This window comes from Sarcophilus harrisii, chromosome 4 (assembly GCF_902635505.1).
Source record: "Sarcophilus harrisii chromosome 4, mSarHar1.11, whole genome shotgun sequence".
NCBI classification, from domain to species: Eukaryota; Metazoa; Chordata; class Mammalia; order Dasyuromorphia; family Dasyuridae; genus Sarcophilus; species Sarcophilus harrisii.
The window spans coordinates 116,817,711-116,841,033 of NC_045429.1; the positions used below are offsets into that span (position 1 = coordinate 116,817,711).

Consider the following 23,323-nt stretch of genomic DNA (forward strand, 5'->3'; position numbering starts at 1 on the left):
TCCAAAGGACAGTGAAATAAAAACTTCTTCTATCACAAAGAGAATTTATACAAGAACTCAAAATTTTTTTAAAAATCAAGTAGAGTGATTGAGGGAAAGCTACAAATAAATAAATAAATAAACCCATCCAAGAAAAACAAGAAAGTAATGAAAAAAGGGGCAGCTAGGTGGCACAGTGGATAGAGCACCAAGTCTGAAGTCAGGAGGACCTGAGTTCAAATCTGGCCTCAGACATTTAACTTCCTAGCTGTGTGACCCTGGGCAAGTCACTTAACCTCAACTGCCCCTGCAAAAACCTAATAAATAAATAAATAATGGGGAAAAATTAATTAAACAACTAGGAAAGGATTTACAGAGAATTAAGGAAGAAAATAATTCTTTGAAAATTAAAATTAGGCAAGGAGAAGTTAGTGAAGCTATAAGAGATCAAGAGATAACAAAACAAAATATAAAGAATAGGAAAAAAAAAAAGAAGAATGTGAAATGCCTTATAAGAATAACAGAGAGTAGACAAGTCTGAGCTCTTCCTGGCTTCCCTCAGATCAACACCAGATCAAGCTTCTGAACTGGTTTTGGAGTGATCGAACCCACAAATATTTGGAGTATAACAAATTTCCAGCAGAAGATATTTTGGAAGAAATTCAGAAAAAGAAAAGGTCTATTTCAATTGGGCATAGGGGTAAAAGGGTAATGCGGGAGAAGGCAGCTGAAGGCAGGCACAGCACAGGGACTCAGGGTGGTGTAGTGTCCATACCCCGGGATAATCTTTCAGGATGCTCTTAGCCAAAATACAGCCACATTTGCTACTCTGTCCTGGTTCAGAATGTGGATCAGCAGACTAGCAGTGAGAACTACAACCAAACTACATAAGGCAAATAGTGAGCCCCAGAATAAGCCTGTGGAGGAAGCTTGGGAAAATCTCTCCTTTGCCCTAAGAGGAGACACCTCAACTTTTAAAAATGAGCAAAAAAGCAAAAAAAAAAAAAAAAAAAAAACACCTCTGACCACAAATAGCTTTTATGGGGACAGAGAAGAACAGACCTCAAAACCCAAGGACACTAAAGGTAAAATGCTTCAGATGAAATCCCAAAGGTGATTTGAGTTGGTCTCTATCTCACTTGGAAGAATTCAAAAAGGATCTTAAAGGAGAGTTAGAAGAAAAATGGGGAAAAGAAATGAGAACTTTGCAGGAGAGTTTGGAAAAGGAACACAAAACTTATCTGAAGAAAACTTTAAAAATAGATTTTGTCAAATGAAAAAGGAGATAAAAAATTTAACTGAAGAAAATAATTCACTAAAAATTAGAATTGAACAAATGGAAGTGAATGGCTCAATGAGACATCAAATTAGTCAAACAAAACCAAAAAAATTGAAAAAAAAAAAAGAAGAAAATATAAAATATCTCATTGGAAAAACAACAGATCTGGAGAACAGATCAAGAAGGGAAAATATAAGAATAACTGGACAACTTAAAAGTTGTGTGACCAAAAAAAGAACCTTGACACAATAATGAAAGAAAAAAAATCCAAGAAAATTGTCCAGGAATGATAAAACATGAGGGGAAAGTAGAAATAGAAAAACCCCACCAACCACCACTCCAAAGAGATCTTTTGTAGAAAACACAAAGGAATATTATTGCCAAATTTCTTCTTTCTTGCAAAATTTTCTCTTTGATCTGGGGTTTTTGAAATTTGGCAATAATACTCCTTTATACTGGAGGTAAAATCAGAATTGTATAGGACTTAGCAGCAGCCACAAAAAACAACAAAAAAAACCCTCCACAGACCCTGGAATCATATATACTGGCAATCAAAAGAACTAGGTCTGTGGTCAAAAATATCATACCCAGCAAAACAATTAATAATAATGAAAGAAAAATAAATGGATATTCAATGAATTTGCAGATTTTCAGGTCTTTCTTTCAACCAAACTAGAACTTAATAGAAAATTTTACATATAAAAGTCAATGTCAAAGATCAATTTCAAGGATCTTTTTTTATTTTATTATTGTTATTATTTTTTGCTGAGGCAAATGGGGTTAAGTGACTTGTCCAGGGTCACACAGCTAGGTGTTAAGTGTCTGCGGCCAAATTTGAACTCAGGTCCTCCTGACTTCAGGGCTGGTGCTCTTTCTACTGTGCCATCTAGCTGCCCCAATTTCAAGGATCTTAACATGGACAATTGTTTATGTATTTACATGGAATTGTTTACTAGAACTTTAATATTTACACCAGTAACTGAGTAGCTCAAAAGAAAGATTGTGGTAGAGCTGAGTATGATATGACTCTTTAAAAGCAAAACTATCTAAGAAAAGGTAAAAATAGTAATTATGTTATACAAATGAGGTGCAGAGGAAGAATAGACATAAAAGCATTAGAGAGGAGAGGAAGGCTCATAGTTCTGAAAGCCTACTCACATTGGGAATGAATTAAATAGGCAACACTACATATATACTATGAAGATTACAGCACCCTCCAGAATCTACAAAGAAATAAGGGAGAAGGATGGCCGAGGGATGGGGGTGGCGGGGGATTGGGGAGACAGAAATAGAATAAGGTGGGGATAATGGGACAGGGTGTGTAGATTAATGGGAAAGGGATAAAGTGGGGAGGGGAAAGATTAGCATAAGATAAGTGGAGGTAGAGAGGGTGTTTAGATTAATAGGAATGGGATAAGGTATGTAGATTAATGAGAATGTGATAAAGAGTGAAAAATGAGGGGAGAAAATAAAAAAAGAATCCATGCATGAGGGGAGATTAAATAATAGCAAGGCAAGTTAAGGAGAAGTAAAGTAGAAGATTTATGAGAGAGAAGAAATAAAAGATACAAAAATGCTATAACAAGGATCAAGAGTAGAATAAAAACAAAAGAGCTAGTAATCACTGATCTTAGACAAAGTCAAACTTTAAAAATTCAGTCAAGAGAGAAATCTTACATTATATATCAGTCATATTTTTATTGTTTTAGGGTGCATGTTTATATATGTAAATGCATATGCATATATATGTGGGTATGTATGTATATAAAGGATGTGTGTGTGTGTGTATGTGTGTGTGTGTGTGTGTGTGTGTGTATAATTATATCTGTGCTTCACTGTAGCTTACTTGGGGGAGATGAAAGGGGAAAAAAGAGTGCTCAGCAACAAACAAAAGAATAACTAACAAGGAAGCAAAGAAAAGATGGATACTCATGAAAATAATTTCTTTTATTATTATATATACTTTCTTGAAATGTAAATTTACTGTTATATATTTTGAATCCTGATGTTTTCTGTTGAGCACATGACAATGTTTTGTTTTGTTTTATAAAATTTTTTTTAAAAGATAAAAAAAAACCAAATTTTTTAAGAATTCTAGGAAATGCGTATGTAGGTCCCCTGGAAAAAGTTATATATGATCAAAGGCAAAAAATAACATTGATGAAAAAACATAAATATATTGCATCTTATAGGTAGAGGGACTTACTGCATTGATAAATTACACATTCATTGAAGTATCAAAGTAAAGAACTATTTATTCCCTATAGAACCTGAAAAGTCAATTACTACAGCAAGTAATCAATAAGTAGTAGTTAATTTTTAAGAAATTTAGTTTTTCATTTTATGACAAGTATATGTATATAATTGTCATATATATATAGATAGATAGACAGATAGTCTCTCTTTTCCCTTTACTTCAAAACCAGGGTTGATTTTCATAACATGGAGGTATACTAATTGTTTTAATGCAAAAATATTAAAAGGATTAATGACTTCACAAACCTTAATAAATTCATTTTCATGATACCTCTTTTGACAAGTTGATAAAATGTACAAAGTTTTCACAGAGGAATCCCAGGCAGACAAAGTTGAGAGTTTACTACTCTATACTTCATTTTAAGGAAAACCCAATTTATTTTTAAGTCTATGGAAAGGAAAAAAATAAGTCTATTAAAATTAGTCCAGTGCCTGTCACACAGTAAATGTGCTCCTGATAAATGCTTTTTTGATTGATAAAAAAAGTCAAGTAAAAATATCAGTTTACAGCAAATATTATGGAGTATTTTCCAACATTAGGGAAATCAAAAGGTTTAAAACATTTATTTACATCGACCTATTTTGCAAAACTGAATTCAAAATAATACCCAACAGAACAAATAGGATGAATTTTCATTTTAAAAAATATTAAGAAAACTAGTCTCTTTTAATTCCTCAAAGCCAAGTTTTTCCTATATCTTTCAAAGATATTAAAATTGTTCAAATATGGTGATGCTGACCTATTTTTACTGAAGAAACCTCTCAGAGGAAGCTAGATTACAATAAGTAACCTTATTCACTGAACTTAGGAAAGGTAAAAGGTTCATTGAGAAGAAAAAATGGATTAATAATAATACATACCCAAAGCAATCACATAAGAATTCAAGAAGGCTAGCTTATGCTCTTCTTTTAAAGAAAAATAAAGTAGCTCACAGTTTCTACTTTTACCACTTTCAAAAGATACAGGATAAGCTCCTATATTGTCTTAGCATCTATGTATTAAATCTTCCTACACAGCTACATTTTGGGATTACTCACATTATTGGAGAATGATGTGTCTGAACACAACCCAAGCGAATTCAGTTTATTGACTGACTCATAAAGATGGAGTAATTTAAGCTTGTTGTCACAAAACTGGAGCAGTCCTTCATCAACACATTCAAGCTCTAAAGCATTGGAGGGAAAATCAAATTAAATAGCTATATTTAACAAATGTATTAAAATCTTCATGCTAATTAAATCTTTTAATATTACATTCCATGATTCTTTGATATACTACAGTTTATAATTTTCCTTAAGTAACGACATGACTATCTCCCCAACCCAATCAATTGCAATGATTCATTGATTTTAGAATAAAATATAAATTCTTCTATTTAGCTTTTAAAACCCCTTAATAAACTAGTATGATCCTATATTTCCAAGCTTACCAGATATTATTCTACTTTCTATTGAGTCCTACAGCCCAAATGGCTGTCCTTCTCTTCTTCACATATGACAACCATGTTGTGTCTCCATGCCTTTGCATCTCATATGCCTAGAATGTACTCTGTCTCATAGGAGTTCCTCTCTTCCTTTAAGACACAATTTAAGGATCGTCTTCTATATGAAGCTTATCATAATCTCTCTAACAGTGCCCTCTCTCCCAAACTACCTTGTTTTCAATAAATTTGCATTTAATTTATATTTATTTATCATGCATTTGCTATTTGTTTATTTGCTCATTTATTTATTTGTATGCTCTTGTTGTTTTCCCCATTTGAATGTAAACCCCTCAAAATTTAAGGTTTGCTTTGGTTTTTGGTAATTATATCCTAAGAATGACTAGAACAAAGTAGGAACTTAATAAATATTTACTGACTGAATATATTATAGTGTTTTAACCATGATAGATGAAAAAGAAAAGATTTTTCTCAGTCCAAGTATCCTACTTACTTAAGTTGAAAAGGATTTCTACTACAAGTTTACAAAGAAAAACATTAAAGAAAATTATTAGTTTAAATAATAGATTGAAAAAAGTTTTTCATTGTGTGATTTACATATTAAGAAAGATTTTAAAAAATAATGTACAAATAGCTGACTGGCTCCAAACAAGAACACCATTTTCTATCGTTAGTCCTTGATATACTTCCTGAGAAATACTCAATTTCTCTTCCTTCTAATATTGTGGTAGTTACTTTGAATAATGAATTGTTTTAAATGAATTCAACAGAAGATGAGATGACCAGATTTTTCTTTTTAATAAAATTAAGAATTATCTCTAGTATTTTTCAACATTTTTATTTTAAACATAATGTTGAAGAAAAGTTTTTAACATGTTTATTTTTTTTAAAAAACAACCAACAACAAAAACTTAAACATTCTAATTCTAAGTAATCTGTCTTCAAGCATGATAAAGTTAAACTTTTTTACCTTTGAAATATATTTAAGGGTCTCATTCAAGACTTCAGTTAAAAGAGTAATTTAATTTTGAACTTTCAATAATGACTAATCTATTTCAAGACAATAGAAGACTTAGTTACAGTTTAGGTTTTTGTCAAACGAAATACAAAATTTTTACTGAGCACAAAAATTAATTGTAAGCACACCTGTTTTGAACAATAATAAATTTCTTAAAAGTAAAAATAAAATGTTTTAAAAGTTTAAAAAGTAAAAAAAAAAAAAAAAAAAAAAAAAGATAATTTAAATTTACCAGGAAAGTTCATTCTAAAAGTTAGCTTTGGATATTAATTCAGGATAAGAAACAAATTCAGGAAAAAAATTTAAGATAAAAGTGATGTGATGGAGAACATCCTAACCCACTCTTTTTTTTTTTTTTTTTTGGTCTGTATTTTTTATTATAGCTTTTTTTTTTTTTAACAAGATATATACCTAAGTAATTTTTCAGCATAGACAGTTGCAAATCCTTTTGTTCCAACTTTTTCTCTCTTTCCCCTCCCTCTTCTCCCAGATGGCAGGTTGACCAGTACATGTTAAATATCTAACCCACTCTTTATGGTACCTTTAAAAACCTATACTTTAAGCTATGGAATTTATATCTAATTAAGTTGAAAAAACAAAGCCTAGAAATAACTATTAGGGTACCACTAGTTATAAAGACAAATTATACCAGGGATAATTTTAAATATAATATTGATTTCATGAGAAGGCCTAATATAGGCTCTTTTTAATTTAGGGATAGTGCTAACAATTGTGCATTTTCTGTCCCTGCACAAGCTAGTTTTAGCTTTATACAAAGAAAAAAATCCATTGACCTATTCTAAAATTAATATACATAGTAAAAATATATGAAAATGATCACAAAGAAAATTACATGAGTGTAGATAGTTTAGCACTATTGCTATTAGTAGTAAAGCAACTCAAAGTATATGTAAATGTGGATTGTGGGTTATAAGTATCATCTTTCCATTCACAGTACAATTTATCTTCTTTCCACAAACCACATTTATACCCAGAGCACTTACCCTCTATACAATTCTTTTTCTTATTTCATGAAATAAAACTAAATTAGGGAAACAACATGGAGGATGGTATTGCTTTCTATAAGTGACCAGCTACTATTTCCCTCATGCTAAAAGTACAGAGATTCCATTAACATAGTCCTATAAGACTGCACATTACTGTGCACCTTACACTTCAACTAGACGGTAAACTCTATGGTGGAAAAATACAAGTTTATTAAGTTTAGAAGTTTTATCTATACTTTTTAAGTTCTCCCCAAGTACCTAGAATAGTAATCTGAACAGAGTAGGCACTTTAAAAAAATGTTTATTATTAAATGTAAATATACTTCATTTTTTCTACTAAATTACAGGAATATGTATCAAATTATAATCTCCCCAATTATATCAATTAGGAAAAAATTAACACTTACTCATAGGAAGTCAAGATGATAAATTTTATAAAAATTAAAAAGTATAATAATTTTTAAAATTTGAAACACAAATTTGTTCATTTTCTCATTTAAATAACCTTTTATGTCATAATCATTAAGAGAAGCATTTAACATCTCTCTATAATTAAAAGCATACAATCATATTTTAAATGTCCAAGCTCTTAAATAGCTGGATTGTAGGAGTGATATGATCATTATCTTTAGTTAATGTGAACTATCATTTTACCTTGATTTGTTAAAGTGTCCAACAAGGTCTGAGTGATGTTTCTAAGGCAGGAAAATGGTAAACGCTTACTTGCTAAAATGCTTTCCAAAGCCTAGGCAAAGAAAGAAATTCAGCAACTGAATGACAAGAAGCCAGAAAATCCATTATCTTCATTTCATTATATTTAGGGATACACCAACTTAAACATTAAACACTTCAAATGAACATCAATAATTTAAAAAGTATCACAGACTAATTTATTAAATTGCTGATGTTCACATGAAACATTTTATACAAGTAAATTTTGCATCACGCTATATTAAAATACAAGCACAAATCTGAAGGTCAGACAACAAAATAAAGGCTGAGGTGAAAAATAAAGAGAAGGAGCTAGCATGGAAGAAAAACAGAGAAAAATATTTAACTATGCTGCTAATGGAATAAAGGGAAATAAACAATAGTTACTAACTATCATGACAGTAAGAAAAATATTGACACAAGTTTACATTTAAATATTGATTGTTATATTCTTACATGACTGGCTAGTCAAGTCAACAAGCATTTATTAAGCACTTATTATGTGCCAGGAACTATGTTAAGTCCTGGGGATACAAAGAAAAGCAAAAACCCAGTCACTGCCTTCAAGGAGCTTATATTCTAAAAGAGGAGATATGTAAACAATTAGGAAAATGCAAGATTTATAAAGAGGAGATAGGAGGTACTCTTGGAGAGGAAAGCATTAACTGTTTTTGGTTTTGTTTTCTTTGTTAAGGCAATTGGAGTTAAGTGACTTGCTCAGGGTAACAGCTAGGAAGTGTTAAGTGTCTGAGACTAGATTTGAACTCGGGTCCTCCTGACTTCAGGGCTGGTGTTCTATCCACTGCACTACCTTAGCTGTCCCCAAAGCATTAACTATTAAGGAGATCAAGAAAGCATTTTACAGAAGTGGGATATTTATTAGCTGAATTTTGAAGGAGTTAGTAAACATTCTAGGAGTGGAGGACAGCTAATGTTAAGGAATGGAAAAAGGAGATGGGATGTCTTGTTCATGGAACTGCAACAGTAAGGCATGGAAGACAATAAGGTCCAAGAAGCTTAGAAAGTTCAGATTATGAAGAGCTTAAATGCCAAAGAAGTTTCTATTTGTTCCTGGTTATAATAATGAGCCAATAATTCATTAAATGGCAGGGGAATATAAATCTATACTTCAAAACAATCACTTTCTTAGCTTAATGGAGTTTGGACTGAAATGGAGAGGGATTTTAATCATGGAAACCAATTGATTAGGTTCATAGGCCACATTAAATAGGAATAGTGGGGAGCAGGGAGGGAAAGAAATAAACATTTATTAAATACTTGCTATGTGCCAAGTTCTATGCTAAATAGTTTACAAATATTTCATTTTAACTTCACAATTCTTTATGAAATAAGTGCTATGCTTATTCTCGTTTGTAGTAGAGAAAACTGAGGCAGAGTAACCTCTGTGACTTGGCCAAGGTCATACAGCTAGAATCTGAGGCCACATTTGAATTTAGAGCTGGCTGACTCCAGGCCTAATGCCCAATTAAACCAACTAGCTGCCCAGACAAGACTAATTTCTCTTTCTTCCAAAATTTTCATTATCAGCATCACTAAAGATATAAAACACAAAAGTTAAGGTGCATGTTTGTTTCTTCTCCCATTAATATACCATTAATACTTGAGTAGATCTGTTAGATTAACCACTTAAAATTAGAAAATTGAGAAACAATGAAAGTTTCAGGGAGAAGGTTGAAATAAACTCAATGAAGCTGAGCAACATGGTTTACACACATGAAGAAGTGAATGGAAAAAGAACAGGACAAGCTGTGGTTCAGAGTGAAATATGCAGAATGTGCAGATGCAGAAAAAGGAAATTATTTTTATCAAAGATGTGTGTGTACATATTTACCTGTTTTTTGGTTGCAGGATACTTAATATCAAGAATTAATTCTTTTACTTCAGCTTCAATCAAATCTGAAAACAATTAGTTAAATAAATTTTAAAATATGAAAATTTTGCAAACATCCATATTACATAAATTATTCTATAAGTTTCTAGATTATTATCTTTCAATTTATAAAAAAACCTCCAAATGTGCAAATATAGGCCTATTCAATTTTACAGATAAATTCTAAGCTGTGTGTACAAATTATTAAGGTTTTGGAATGTACTTCTTAGACTCTATTACTGATTTTTAAATGACCCAAAATATTCAAAAATATGATTTTTATTTAAGGATACTTACCGAGATTTGGCATTTTCATTTTCAGTAAAGTTCCTAGTTTCTTCACTAAATGCAGGTCCTTGGCTCGTTCACTCTTCTTATCACTTAAAACAGTAAACGCTTACTTTAAAATGGAGAAAGATGAAGATTCCTATCTACTTCTAAAAGATTTAAAGTTTCTTTTTCCTTTTTTTTTTTTTTTAACTTTTTGTATGCTATTATTAAAGATACCAATTAAATCTGAAAAAAATAGCTCTTTGTGGACTTAGAAAAAAGAGTTTGCAGAGGTATATTCAATAGAAGAGAGATAATAAACTTACCTTAGAGCTAAATGGAAAGGAACATTAACTGTTTTTATGCTTCCAGACACAGGATCAACAAGACAGATCTGATAAGTCTGTGGCTGCCAACTCTGACTGGTAACGTTATTTAAGCCCATTATTTTATAACCAGGATACAGTAACCTACAGAAACCACATACCAATATTGTAAATACATTGGAGAAAGGAAATATTGCCAAAGTGTATTTTTGTTAAGAATTAGGGATATCTGAGAAAATACTTATTTAGAAGCGTCAATCAACTCTACAATTATTGATTTAAAAAAAATGAGCTATCAGGATTCAACTAACAGGGACCCGCTTTTCATTAAAAAAAAAATTAAAAAAGAAATCAGCTTTTCCATGTAAATAGACAATTTCCCCTGAATATAGTATGTTATCAACAATAGTTAAAAGTAGAGAGTTTTATAATATGGACTTTTAACACATGATAGCCACGTGACCTTGGCTCATTTGCCTGGATTTCATGTTTTTCAAACACAAGATGAAGGAATGAGTCAGTAAACACTAAGTATATACTTATTATGTGACAAACATTGTGCTAAGTGCTGGGGTCTCAAAGAAGAAAAGAAAGAAAGTTCCTTGCCGCAAGGAGCTTATGATCGAATAGGGGAAGACAACACACAAAAGAAAGCTAAAAGGGAATGGGAAGTAAGGAGCCAGCAGCACAGAAGCATGGTAGTCCAATACATGCCGGGTACCTTGTGAGAAATAAAGAGGTGAATAGTATTTAAAAGGAGACTTTGGGAGGTGGTGGACCAGATGGCTTCTTTCAAAGGCTAAATTCTATAAATTTCTGAGATTACAGGGGTAATCTGGGCTCTCTGAAAGGTAAGAAAAATTTCGCCATCAGACCTAAGGTAGAATCCAAGGGTTTTTTTGGAAGGTAAGGATGCACGGCATGGTTTTACATGTACATGTGTGTATATGTGTGTATAACTGTGTCAAATGAGATTAAAAAAAAGATTTTTAGAAGGGTCAAAAGGAAGATAAGGCAAAAGTTCCTCTACTAGACCATGAGTAGAACCCAAAGTTCTGGAAGGAAGGAGATGAGAATAATAGGCCAAAAGCAGATTCACAGGTGTGAGGACAACTAGGAAGTTACAGAGTAAAAGGAAAGTAACCTCAGAGCAGAAAAGCTCTAGTAGAAGGAAAAACCAGGAAACATCTGCTGAAGGCAGCATTTGAGCAGAGTCTTGAAGAAGTCAAGAATTCTAAAGGGGAAGAGGTGAGGTAGAAAAACATTTCAGGCCTAAGGCACAGCCAATACAAAGGCATGGAGAGAGGAAATAGAATACAATATTTGAATAATAGCAAACAGCAGCATGGCTAAATTACACTTTGCATGGAAGTATTGAATATAAGACTGGAAAAGTAAAAAGGGTCAGATTATGAAGAAATTCAAATGACAAAAAAAAAAAAAGGACTTTATATTTGATCATGGAGCTACAAGTGAACTCCTGGAGTGAGGGGGTCACATGGTCAGACCTACATTTTAAGAAAACCTAAGGCTGTCTTCCAGCTCTGGAATTCACTGATTCTGAAACATTTCTCCATTCTTCTTTAAGCTGAACTCCTAACTCTAGTCTTTCTCTACTATGCCACAGAAACCTCTTCATCCTAGAAATCAGATGTCTCTTCTTCCCAGAAGCGCTATATTGAGAAGGATGCCTTAGCCAGCTGCATCTCCACTCTATTCTGGGCTGTCCCCACCTCCCCCACTCTACGTCTTCCTATCATTCTATGGTGTGGGTTCTTACGCCTTATCCACTCCCAACCACACCTACTTTTCAGTTTCTTTCATATGTTGCCTTCCCTCATTAGACTGTAATCTCCTTGAGTAATAGAACTATCTTTCTTTTTATATTTATATTCACAATACCTAGCACAGTGCTTGGCACATAATCTGTGCTGGTTATTGGATGCCTAACAATATTTCAATCCTTTGAGAATCTCATAGCATTTTAGCATTCATGAAACCGAAGGATAGAAAAAAAGAGACTAAGGGAAAGGAAATGAACTGGACCTATGATTAAGGAAATGACCTTTAACAATGCAGTTGGTGCTTTCTTTGCAACTTATGATTTATATTAGCTGTATTGCCCTAGGCAAGTCATTAATACTCTCACTACTCTAGGTAACTTAATAAATGAAGGTAAATTTGAATCAGTCTTATGAAAATAGCCATGTTTGCCTTCTTGGCTATTCTGTAATTAACCTGTCAAAGGTTACTGGACACCAACAGAGTAGAAAAGAATGTCACAAAGATTTGGGGCTACCCATTACAAAAAGCGCTCAATATAACTTTTGTATTGAAAAGTTATTCCAGCAAGAGATCCACATGTGCAAAAATGTTTGTAGCAGCTTTCTGAAATGGCAAGAGACTGGAAACTGAGTGGATGCCCATCAGTTGAAGAAAGACTCATTAAGTTATGGTGTATGAATGTTATGGAATATTATTGTTCTTTAAGAAACAATCAGGAGAAAGATTTCAGAGAAGCCTGGAGAGACTTACATGAAATGATGCTAAGTGAAATGAGCAGAACCAGGAGATCACTGTACATGGCAACAAGAAGATTATATGATGATCAATTCTGATGGATGTGGCTCTCTTTAACAATGAGATGATTCAAACCAGTTCCAATAATCTTTTGATGAAGAGAGTCATTTGCACACACAGAGGACTATGAGAACTAAGTATGATTCATAACATAGCATTTTAACTCTTCAGGTCTGATTTGATTTTTCTTGTGCAGCAAAATAATTGTATAAATATGTATGCATATATTGGATTTAACATATATTTCTACCATGTTAAACATACTTGCCATCTAGGGGCGGGAGTGGGAGAAGGGGGGTAAAGATTGAAACACAAATCTAAGTTATATTTTAATATATTTAACATCTACTGGTCATCCTGCCATTTAGGGGAGGTGGTGGGGGGGGTAAGAGGTGAAAAATTGGAACAAGAGGTTTGGCAATTGTTAATGCTGTAAAGTTACCCATGTATATATATCCTGTAAATTAAAGGCTATTAAATTAAAAAAAAAAAAAAAAATAAAAAAAAAAAAAATAAAAAAAAAAATAAAAAAAAAAAAAAAAAAAGATTGAAACACAAGGGTCAACATCACAGAATTATCCATACATATGTTTTGAAAAAAAAAAAATTAATAATAATAAAAAAAAAAAAACAAATAAAATCAGTTGAAAGAAAGGAAGAAAGTAAGTTATTCCAGCAAGTCATGATCAAAGCAGCATGGCTGGAAATAATCGTTCTGTTCATAAATACTACAGATATTTCAATGGCATTCCAATCACTGATACAATAAACTGTCATTCAAATGGGGGAGGTGAGGGAGAAAGTAAGAAACAGTAGCAGTAGCTTCTGGTCATAGCATCTCACATATGCCACAGCTTAAAATGTCAGTGAAGACAACCAATCATCTTCTAAAGACTAAAAACTCTGTATTAAAGAATTAACATCATTTTTTATCTCAAGGAACTTGTAAATACAGCTATCCCTTCCACATCGCAGGGGCAGAGCATCCCCATGATTTGGAAAATAGGTGTAAAATTTTTTGGCCCTCTCTTTGTACCAGAAAAGAAGTTTGAATTTTTCCTCTTTCTTTTATGATGTGTTATAGTACCTTAGGTTAAGTACTGGCCATGGGCTCTGTGTTGTCTGCTGGCTTTCACATGTCTGCAGCTTCCACAAAAGTCCCCCCCAAATTCCTATTCAATTTCTTATGCTAACCAACCTCAAATCAAAACCACCATGGAGAAAGTTACAATGTGGAAGGGATAATTGTAGTTTATTTTTCAATTTAAAATGAATCTTTTCTTTTTGTTTAATAAGAAAATAAATTGTGTTACCCACCTACAATGTTTCCCCACATTAAAAGCTCCCACTCTAGGACCCTGTTGAGTGCTCCACACTTCCAGAATCCCCCTCCTTGGAGCATAGATCACAAGAAATTGAGCGACTCTGCTTGGACCTTGTGTACTTCCAAAAGGAGACAAATCCATTTTTTCTGATTCTCTTTCATGAAGGTCCTCTACAATTTGGATCCATCCAATTTGGGCATCACGGTAGCCTTAGAGAAATAAGAAGAGATGAAATAATTTATCTAAATGTACTGGTTTCCACAGTTTTATTTAATGATTCTTCCTCTATTAAAGTTTATTAAAAATTTAATGATTTTATAAAAAGGACAAAAATGCTGAAGATTCCTGCACTACAGGAAAGACTGAATAAGTGATCTTTCTAACTTTGATTCCATGAATCTTTATAATTTAACTCTTCTTTCTACATATGTTAAGGGCCAGCTGAAATGTAACATCATCCCTGTAACCTTGCCTAAGAATCCAAACTTATCTTTCTCTCTATTGACTTACCAGCCAGAAAAGTGAACGGTACCATAGCCACACTAAGAAAGGCTATGTGTCTATGACAGTCCTATTATTGTACTTTATCCTGGTAAGACCAATCTGGAGCTGTGTTTAGTTTTGGGTTCCACCCTTTTAGAAGTTACATTGATGAAGGTGCAGAATGAATTGATCAAGCTGGTAAAGAGCCTCAAGTTCATATTGTATAAGAATCAGTTGAGAGACATGCCTCTCTTGACTCGTTTCAAATTTTCTACTCAGTTTGGTCTTTTCATCAGTAATGTCTCAAAGTCCTATTTCACTAAAGATTCATTTCCCTCCAATTATACTCAGTTTTGTTGGATGTGATTTTTGGTTGTAAAACTAAATTCCTTTTCTTCTGAAATATCATATTCTAAGTCCTTTGCCTTTTTTCTTTTCTTTTTTTTTTTTACAAAAGTGGGTGCTAAATCAAATGTGATCCTGATTCTGAGCTCCTTGATATTTGAAATCTTTCTTTCTGATATAGTATTTTACCTTGACATAGGAGTTTTAGATTTTAGATATAATATTCCAGGAGATTTCATTTTGATATATCTTTCAAGAGGTGATTGGCATATTCTTCTACTTTGTTCTCTGGTTCTAAGATATCAGGACATTTTATTTTGTGATTACTCGATTCTTTTGCGAATAGATTGAAGCATATTATTTTCACATTTTTGTTTTGTTTGTAAACATTTTCAGAGCAGTTTTCTGTATTTATGTCTTGAGTTTCCTTGTCACCATAATAGCTCTATTATTTTCAAGTTCGATTTTTGTTTACATATTGTATCAGCTTCCTTCTTGACTTTGGACTTTATGTTAATGCTGAGCTACATTAATGTGGGCTTTGTACTCTTCTGAAGGAGATGTTTGGCCTGAGTTTCTGTCTTCTTAGGTCTATCTGCCACTTTCACAGCTTCATGTGGAACCCTGCAAGCTTTCAGGGCTTTCAAATTAGTGTAATCCAGGGGGAAGTCTGTTCACTACTCTGGTCTGAGTTCTGAAAATTCCTGGCCCAAGTGTCAATCATTCACTTTGTTTTTTGTTGGGAGTTTTGGGAGTTTCAACAGACTGCTACTTGTCTTAGTCAATAGTGGCCCACTACTTCCTTTGACCTAGAAACTTTCTTTTGAGCTTCTACTAACTTCTATTTCTCTTACAGCATACTTGAGCAGCTAAGTGAAAGTAGATAGTGTGTAGGGCCTGGTGTCAGGAAGACCCATCTTCCCAAGTTCAAATCTGACCTTATACATTTACCAGCTGTATGACCTTGGGCAAATCATTTAGCCCTGTTTGCCTCAATCTACTTACCTGTAAAATGAACTAAAGAAGGAAAAGACAAATCACTCCAGTATCTTTACCAAGAAAACCTCAAATGGAGTCACAAGGAGTCAAAAATGACTGAAATCACTAAACAACAATACGGCATTCTTGGTCATTAGCTCTAAAACATGTTGCTTTAATCCCAGACTCTAATATATGCACTTTGCCTTGAATCATGCTTCCATCTTACTTTCTAGTTACCAGCTCTAAACCATGCCACTGAACATGGCACTTCACGCCCACTTTTTAGCTTCCCTTTATATGTTGTCTTTCCCCTGTTAGCTATTAACTCCTTGAGGACAGAAACTGTTTTGTTTGCTTCATCTGAATCACCAACCCTATAAACCAACCAATCTGTATCACCAACATTTCCTGACAAATAGTAAGCTCTTGATAAATATCTATCTATCTAGTCATACTATAGTAAGCTATGAATATAATAAAACTATCTCTTTTCTACACCATAAAGCTTTTAGAAGACAGGAATCTTGTCTTATACAACTTTACGTACCTCATAGGGCCTTACCCATAATAGATACTCCATAAATATTTGTTAAACAAACATCTCACTAATCTACTGAACTTCTTTGAAGGATTAAAGACAGAGAAAACTAATGGATATAATAGTACTTAGAAGTTTGTTTTTTTTTTAAACCAGGTTTTATATAAAAGGTTGTTAAAACAAAAAATGAATTATGGAAATGTTTTGTTATGAACACAGAACTCAATAAAAGGAAAAGGGAAACAAGTATTTCTTATGCTTGTCTGCCATCTGTTAAGTTAGGTGCTACCCAGAATGAATAAACAAAAGGATAAAACTTGATTTTGACCTATAAAGTGTGATTTTACTCAATGCAAATCAATTTAATTTAATAAGTGTTTAAGTGACTACTAGAGTGTGTGTGTGTGTATATCTATATCTGTATCTATCTATATAATATGGTAGGGAGACATGATAGAATGAATAGAGTACCAGAGTTCAAGTTAGGGAGAATTAATGTTCAAATTTAAATCTCTGACATTCATGAACTCATAGTGTGATGCTGCAAAATTTACTTAACCTCTCTGAGATTCAGGCAACTGTCTAAGACAGTTAAATTGGGTTGTGATTTATATTAATGTAAGGTTTTCCTGCACTAGCAAAAACAAAGATTTTTCTTTTAGTTTTGTGACTGACACAGCAGCAGGAATGGATTAACTATAATTGACTTAAAAAAAGAGTGGCTAGCATACTATCAATTGAAAGAATTAAGTAGGTTAATATTTTAGTTTTGATTTAATTAGTTGAAAAATTCCCTCCATTGATGTAAATCAAGTACTCTTTTGTTGTCAAGGGACAGTAGAAGGTTAATTAATTTGCCTATAGTTGTACATTTAGTATACGTAGGAGGTGGGACTTTAATTCAGGTTCTTTGAGTCCAATGTTCTTTCTACATTGTGTAAGAGTATATGCTTATATATGATTAAGTTGCAATCTTCATTGGTGAAGGAAATTTATGAATTGATATACTTATAAGGTATATTGAATATCCATGTATTATGTATAGTTAAGCTATAGAAAATAGAGCCAATAATATTTCATTTCTACAGTGATTACCATGTTTATTTTTGAAGTGAAATCAAAATTAAAATACAACAAAGTATTTTCAAATTTATTACAAAATGTTTTAGTTAGTTGGGGGAAAGAGAAAATATCTATTCAAACAGAGAAAAGAAAGAAGTTCCTAGATTTATCCACAGTAGTACCTTTCCACATGCGAATTGCAAGTCCCCTTGCCACATCTAATAAAATAACTCTGCCAAAATCATCAGTTACTGCTGCTAGTGTGTTACACGGAGAGAGACATATGCTTTCACCATGACGCCTTGAATCAGGAAGTCCAAATCTGATATTAAAAAGAAAACACAAAAACATATCACAATCTTGTCAAGCAGGAAAAATCATTACACATATAAACAAAAGAGTGCATTTGTTTCAAGTTTTAAAAAATGAAACTTGCTTCAGATTAATATTAATTTTTCTGGGCTGATCAAACATGAATGTTTTCTAATTAAAACTTTGGGGTTATAAATTGGCTATCTAGAATAAGAAAATAAGAGATTCTGGGTAGATGGATTTTCAAAATAACTGAGAATTTACCTTTTAAACAACAAACTATTTATATCTGTGTTAAAATCTTTCTAAGATGTAGTTTCACTTCTTTGATTTAAAAAAAAAAAAGCTGAAAGAAAACATTTTCTCCTTTTTTTGTTGATGATTTAGGATCAACATTAGTTTTCTTCCCTCTCCTTCCCCAGGCAACTGGGAGTATGCCCAAGGTCATACGACTAGGAAGTATTAAGTGTCTGAGATGAGATTTGAACTCAGGTTCTCCTGAATTCAGAGCTGGTGGTCTATCCACCGTGCCACTAGCTGCCCCAATATTAGTTATTTTACACTCATCCACTATCGTGGCTTATTTGATATATGTATGTAAAATGACACTAGATTGTTATGCTTTTTATGTGTCTACTACCTTTTCTGTTTTCTTCCTTATTTTCATGCTGCTAGTTTTCATTTCCTTTAGTTACCAGTATGCCTATCTGTCAATAGTCTCTCCTCCCTTTGAATCTGCTAAAGATCTGGAAAGCTGATCACTATTCTTGTCAGATTTACATATCACTTAAGAATAAATCTCTAAGTAAGGGACTGAGGGGTCTCCTAAGAGTAAAGCACGTGAATGTTAATGCATAAACTTTGTCATAAATGTTTTGTTTCCTGAGAAGTCTGGCTGTGCCTTCTGTCTTATTTGCTCCTTCTTCTTCTTCCTCCTCCACCTTGTCCACCGAATAATCCAAACCTCTCCATGACCTAGCTCCAATTTAGTTTCCTAATTTCATCTCTTATCCCAACTAAACTATCCTTCAACTTCTGTTCTTGTTATTCTCTCTCAGATCTCTCTGCATCTGTTCACAGTCTTCTATGCTTAGAATAGACCTGCTCTATCTGACAACATCCAGCTGCAGAAATCCCTCCATTCCTTCAAGGCCCATTTCTGGTGCCATCTCCTCCATGAAATTTTTCCCTTCACCATTCCTTTCCCTTAGATGAACTGTTCAAAGTACTTTGCCTCATTCTCTCAAATTTTACACTTCCATTACAATCTAGTACATTGCCATCTTCCCCTTTAGATTGTACACTCCTTGAGAGTAGATCTATGTTACAGCTCAGGGGTCCTCAAACTATTGCCTATGGGCCAGATGCAGCAGCTGAGGACATTTATCCCCCTCACCTAGGGCTATGAAGTTTCTTTATTTAAAGGCCCACAAAACAAAGTTTTTGTTTTTACTATAGTCCGGCCCTCCAACAGTCTGAAGGACAGTGAACTGGTCAGACCCCTATTTAAAAAGTTTGAGGACCCATGTAATATAGCTATATTTGGGGTCATAATTATCATTTTACATTTCTCTAGTGTTTTAAGATTTACAAAGTCCTTTTCACCAAAAAAAAAAAAAAAAAAAGTCCTGTGAAAGAAGCAGGTCAAATAGGATACACAATTTTAGTAGGAGTTCTTATCAGAGCACCTTTCATATTTCAGGTAATTAATAAATATTTCATTAATTTATCCTGTATCTTTCCTGGTTCCCAAAATTGATGTACTTAATAAACTTTAAATAATAGTTCAGAAGGATCAACTAAAGAGAAACTTAATTGTTTTCTTTCCTGACTCTACTTTAATTTCACTCAATAGTGAGTAGAAAATAAAAAAAGAAGCAAAACTACACAGACTATTCTGTAATATTATCAATGTATTCCAGATCAACACAAACTGACTCTCTGATGCATGTTCATATACTTTGATCACTTTGCTTGGATTTTATTATTAATATTTTAAAAATTAATTAGAGCTTATTCAAGTAACTATCTGCATTGTTTCAGGTCTACTCCTGATAAGAAAGCTCAACCAATGCAAATCGATAACTTTAATTATACCTTACAGTTTTAAGAGTTTCTGGATCAAAGTGCATTGTCATACAGATTAATCATAGACAAAGGTAGATAGAACTCAGGTCTTCCTAACTCCAAGACTATGTTACTTCTCTTAATGACATGCTATTATAACTTTTTAAAGAAAGAAATTCAACAGTTTTTATGGAACTGATTTTACATTACAATTAGGAGAGAAAAAAGTAAATTCCATTGGTATCCTAATAGCTCTAAAACTAAACAGATTGATGGACAACCAATGATAAATGTGTAGGAATTTGCAAAAATTACAAATTCAATAGTCAAATTGAACTTATAACTACTATTTTTAAAAACTACACATCAGACTTGCCTTACAGCTAATGGTGTAGCTGGTTCAACTTTTGGTTTCTGCTTTTGAACAGCTTCCTCTTCATGCTTACTCTTCCAACCAAGCCAGCCACTTGAAACAAAATGAATTGAGATTAACACTAATGATTCTAAAACATTAAAATGCAGGTAATAAAATTCTAAATTAAAAAAATAGCTAAGTATATCTGAAGTTGTTTTTAATCCCATTACCTGGCAGCATTAAATAAAGCAGAAGTCAGTTTACTCGCAACTGCTAAAGCAACATGAGACAGCAATGGCTGTGAACTTCCCTAAGGAAATAACAAAAGAACATAATTTTTAAACCTAAGGAAAAAAAGATAACCATCCTTACATTAAAAAATTTGTCAACAGACAGAAGAAAATAATCTTAATTCAAAGAGTTTTTGGAAGAGTAGAAAAGTCTACTCTAACAAAAATGTACAATTCGCCCAAAGATACAATAATAATTTTAAGAGGGAACCTAATTTTCAAAGTAAAATTTATTTTTTTAAGAGTATCAGAAAAAAATCCACTCTTTTTCCCCCTTCCAAACTTAGTTTTTTTTTTTTTTTAAGCAGTATTAAATTTATCATCTACACTACACTAGATCTCATAAAATCTACATGTGAAAAGTTTAGGGAATTCTGAGGTTATTATTTTTTACATGAGAAAAGTGGGCCAAATCTGAACTGTAAATAAAAATTTTTAACAATCCTAAAAAAAGAAGCAATGTACAGTAGTTAAAGGAGCTAGAATTTGCTCTTCAGAAAATTTACTCTCATAGCAAATGTTCTGTCTTTCAAATACCTTAAAACTTATTGTCTGTTTACTTAAGAAGATATTAAAATTCAGGTATAACTCCCAAGGCAATAAAAAATACAAATGACATAAGAACATACAAGTTAACTATCAGAAATTTGAGGACATCAAAAACTGTTAAGTGTTTCTCCAACTGAGATTTGGAGGAAAAAGCAATGAGACCTTAAATCATTATCATCACCGTTACTAAATAATTGGGATAGATCAGTTTTTAAAAATATAATAACTTCTTTTAACCCTGCTGTTCAAGTACTGCTTCTGTCAAAGCATTAGATGTGAGATTCTGGGCAAATCAAAGCATTAATTCCTTGATACCACAGGCAACTCTTTAAGTTGTAGGGGAAAAGGAAGTTTTCCTCATTGGAAATTTTACTTTACCAATGAAATTGTATCTCTAGTGTTGCTAGAAATGTTGTTTTAGATTTGAAAACATATTCTAAACTAGTCACTTCTTTTAAATATATGAAAAGTTTATTAGTCTGACCAGATCACTAAGAATATAAAACGTATCCCTAAAATATCATGAAAGGGAAATGATAATTACAAATATTACCAATATAGCACACAATGACCTAGAAATCTCATTTTTTTCTAAAACTAACCAAAATAACCTTAGTCTCTCATTGCAAATGCAAAACATCATTGTAAAAAACTCATAAAAATAGAGAAGCTAAAAATGGCAACTACAGAAAGCTGAGTCAGAGAGTCACACATATATATTACTTTCTTTCTGCTTTTTCTCTTACTCCACTCTCTAGATGAAACCTAGAAAACCACTATTCCATTATCATCTACCAGTCCAACCCATGACAATTAACCTCACAGTCTCTGAAGCTTCAAACAAGTCACTATTGTCATTTCTCTACAAGTGAAAAATAAAACATGAGGTATGGGACAAAGTATTAGTGCCTAGAAATAAAATTCTCCCCAAGATCCCTTCCCATCTACCACATCTACTGGATAACTATAATTTCTAAGACATGGAAGAGAAGCAAGGGAAATCTAATAAACTTTAAAATGAAATCCCTATGTTCAAAAGTACTCAAAACAGGGATGAATGTGGTTTTTCTGAACATGTATTCAAGAGAAATTTGTATTTGTTACCTTGAAATGACCTATGTGACAGCATCAGATTCACTGGCACCTTTTTGGGGGCAAAGCTATTTTTGTCTGTAACACAACTAAATTTTAATCTTTGAAAAGCATAATTATAAATTTTACTTAGGTGTCAGATTTGGGGAGAAAGTATGGCTCCCAATCATACTAACTTAGAATACTGAAATTATAAAAATAAGCATTTCAAGTATATATAGTTCTGAAGAAAAGACATGAAACTATGCATTAGCAATAAGAAATAATCCACATTCAATTTTAGGTCTATAAAAATTTTTCTTCCTATTTTCAAACTGAATTTTAAAGTTTATGTGGTTTTCTGAGTTTATTAAGAGAAAAATATACACTAAATTTCCTGTTGATCACCATGCTCTGAATGATTTTCATTAGCAGATCTTAACACAGCAATCACGATAGTTAAGAATACACTTGTAGTTAAAAACACATTTAAAAACAAATGTGATCCATGAGACACCAAGGATGTCAATAAGATAAAAAAGCAGTTCTCTAAAAGAATCTTTAAACCAAAACCTATCTGATAATGTCAATTAGTGAATTTGCTTCTTGAATTTAACTTAAATTTTCTATCAAGCATATTACATGACACACTTAAACTCTTCTGTTGTAAAATAAAAATTAACCTTTAAAAGTATATTGCTTAAAAATAATTTTGAAACATTTTATTTTAAAATAGGAAACAAGAAAGTTAGAAGTAAAAGTAAATTTTAAAAACAGAATAATTCAGAAATTTCTATGCACATATAAAAATAGGAAAGAAGAAGAAGGGTTAAAAATATGCACCTTAATCATTACCATTTATGGAATACATACCTCTAAAGCATAGAAGAAACCAGTAAATGGATTTGACCCAACAGTAATATACTGAGACATTGCAGGTGGACTATTTTTTATTGCTGCATTAAATCCACCTATATTGGAAGCAGTTTTCATTTGATCAAATGGAGATAGTGTCATGATTCCTATAACAAAATAATAGTATTAAATATGAAGCAATGTTACTTGAGGCTGCTAAATTTTTAATTAAGGTTTATTTTTAAATACAGTAAAAGGCAAGGCAGAAAAAGCAAGGTAGAAAGATGAGTAAATCTGAGATCAAAATACCCTGATTTGAATCTGGGCTCTA

At 32.5% G+C, this 23,323-nt stretch overlaps 1 protein-coding gene across 2 annotated transcripts in view; it reads right to left on the bottom strand.

Moving 5' to 3' along the window:
• The window catches only part of RAB3GAP2 (RAB3 GTPase activating non-catalytic protein subunit 2), a 122,860-nt gene that overhangs the window by 42,067 nt on the left and 57,470 nt on the right, over nt 1–23,323 (bottom strand). For both annotated transcript variants that reach the window (XM_031937392.1, XM_012547889.3), the window contains exons 10-19: nt 23,011–23,159; nt 20,458–20,537; nt 20,249–20,338; nt 17,676–17,815; nt 14,077–14,293; nt 10,180–10,323; nt 9,881–9,963; nt 9,545–9,609; nt 7,636–7,726; nt 4,553–4,680 (exon numbers count right to left, since the gene is read on the bottom strand). In XM_031937392.1, coding sequence (XP_031793252.1) covers nt 4,553–4,680; nt 7,636–7,726; nt 9,545–9,609; nt 9,881–9,963; nt 10,180–10,323; nt 14,077–14,293; nt 17,676–17,815; nt 20,249–20,338; nt 20,458–20,537; nt 23,011–23,159 — 1,187 coding nt within the window. The remainder of the gene's footprint in view (nt 1–4,552; nt 4,681–7,635; nt 7,727–9,544; nt 9,610–9,880; nt 9,964–10,179; nt 10,324–14,076; nt 14,294–17,675; nt 17,816–20,248; nt 20,339–20,457; nt 20,538–23,010; nt 23,160–23,323) is intronic.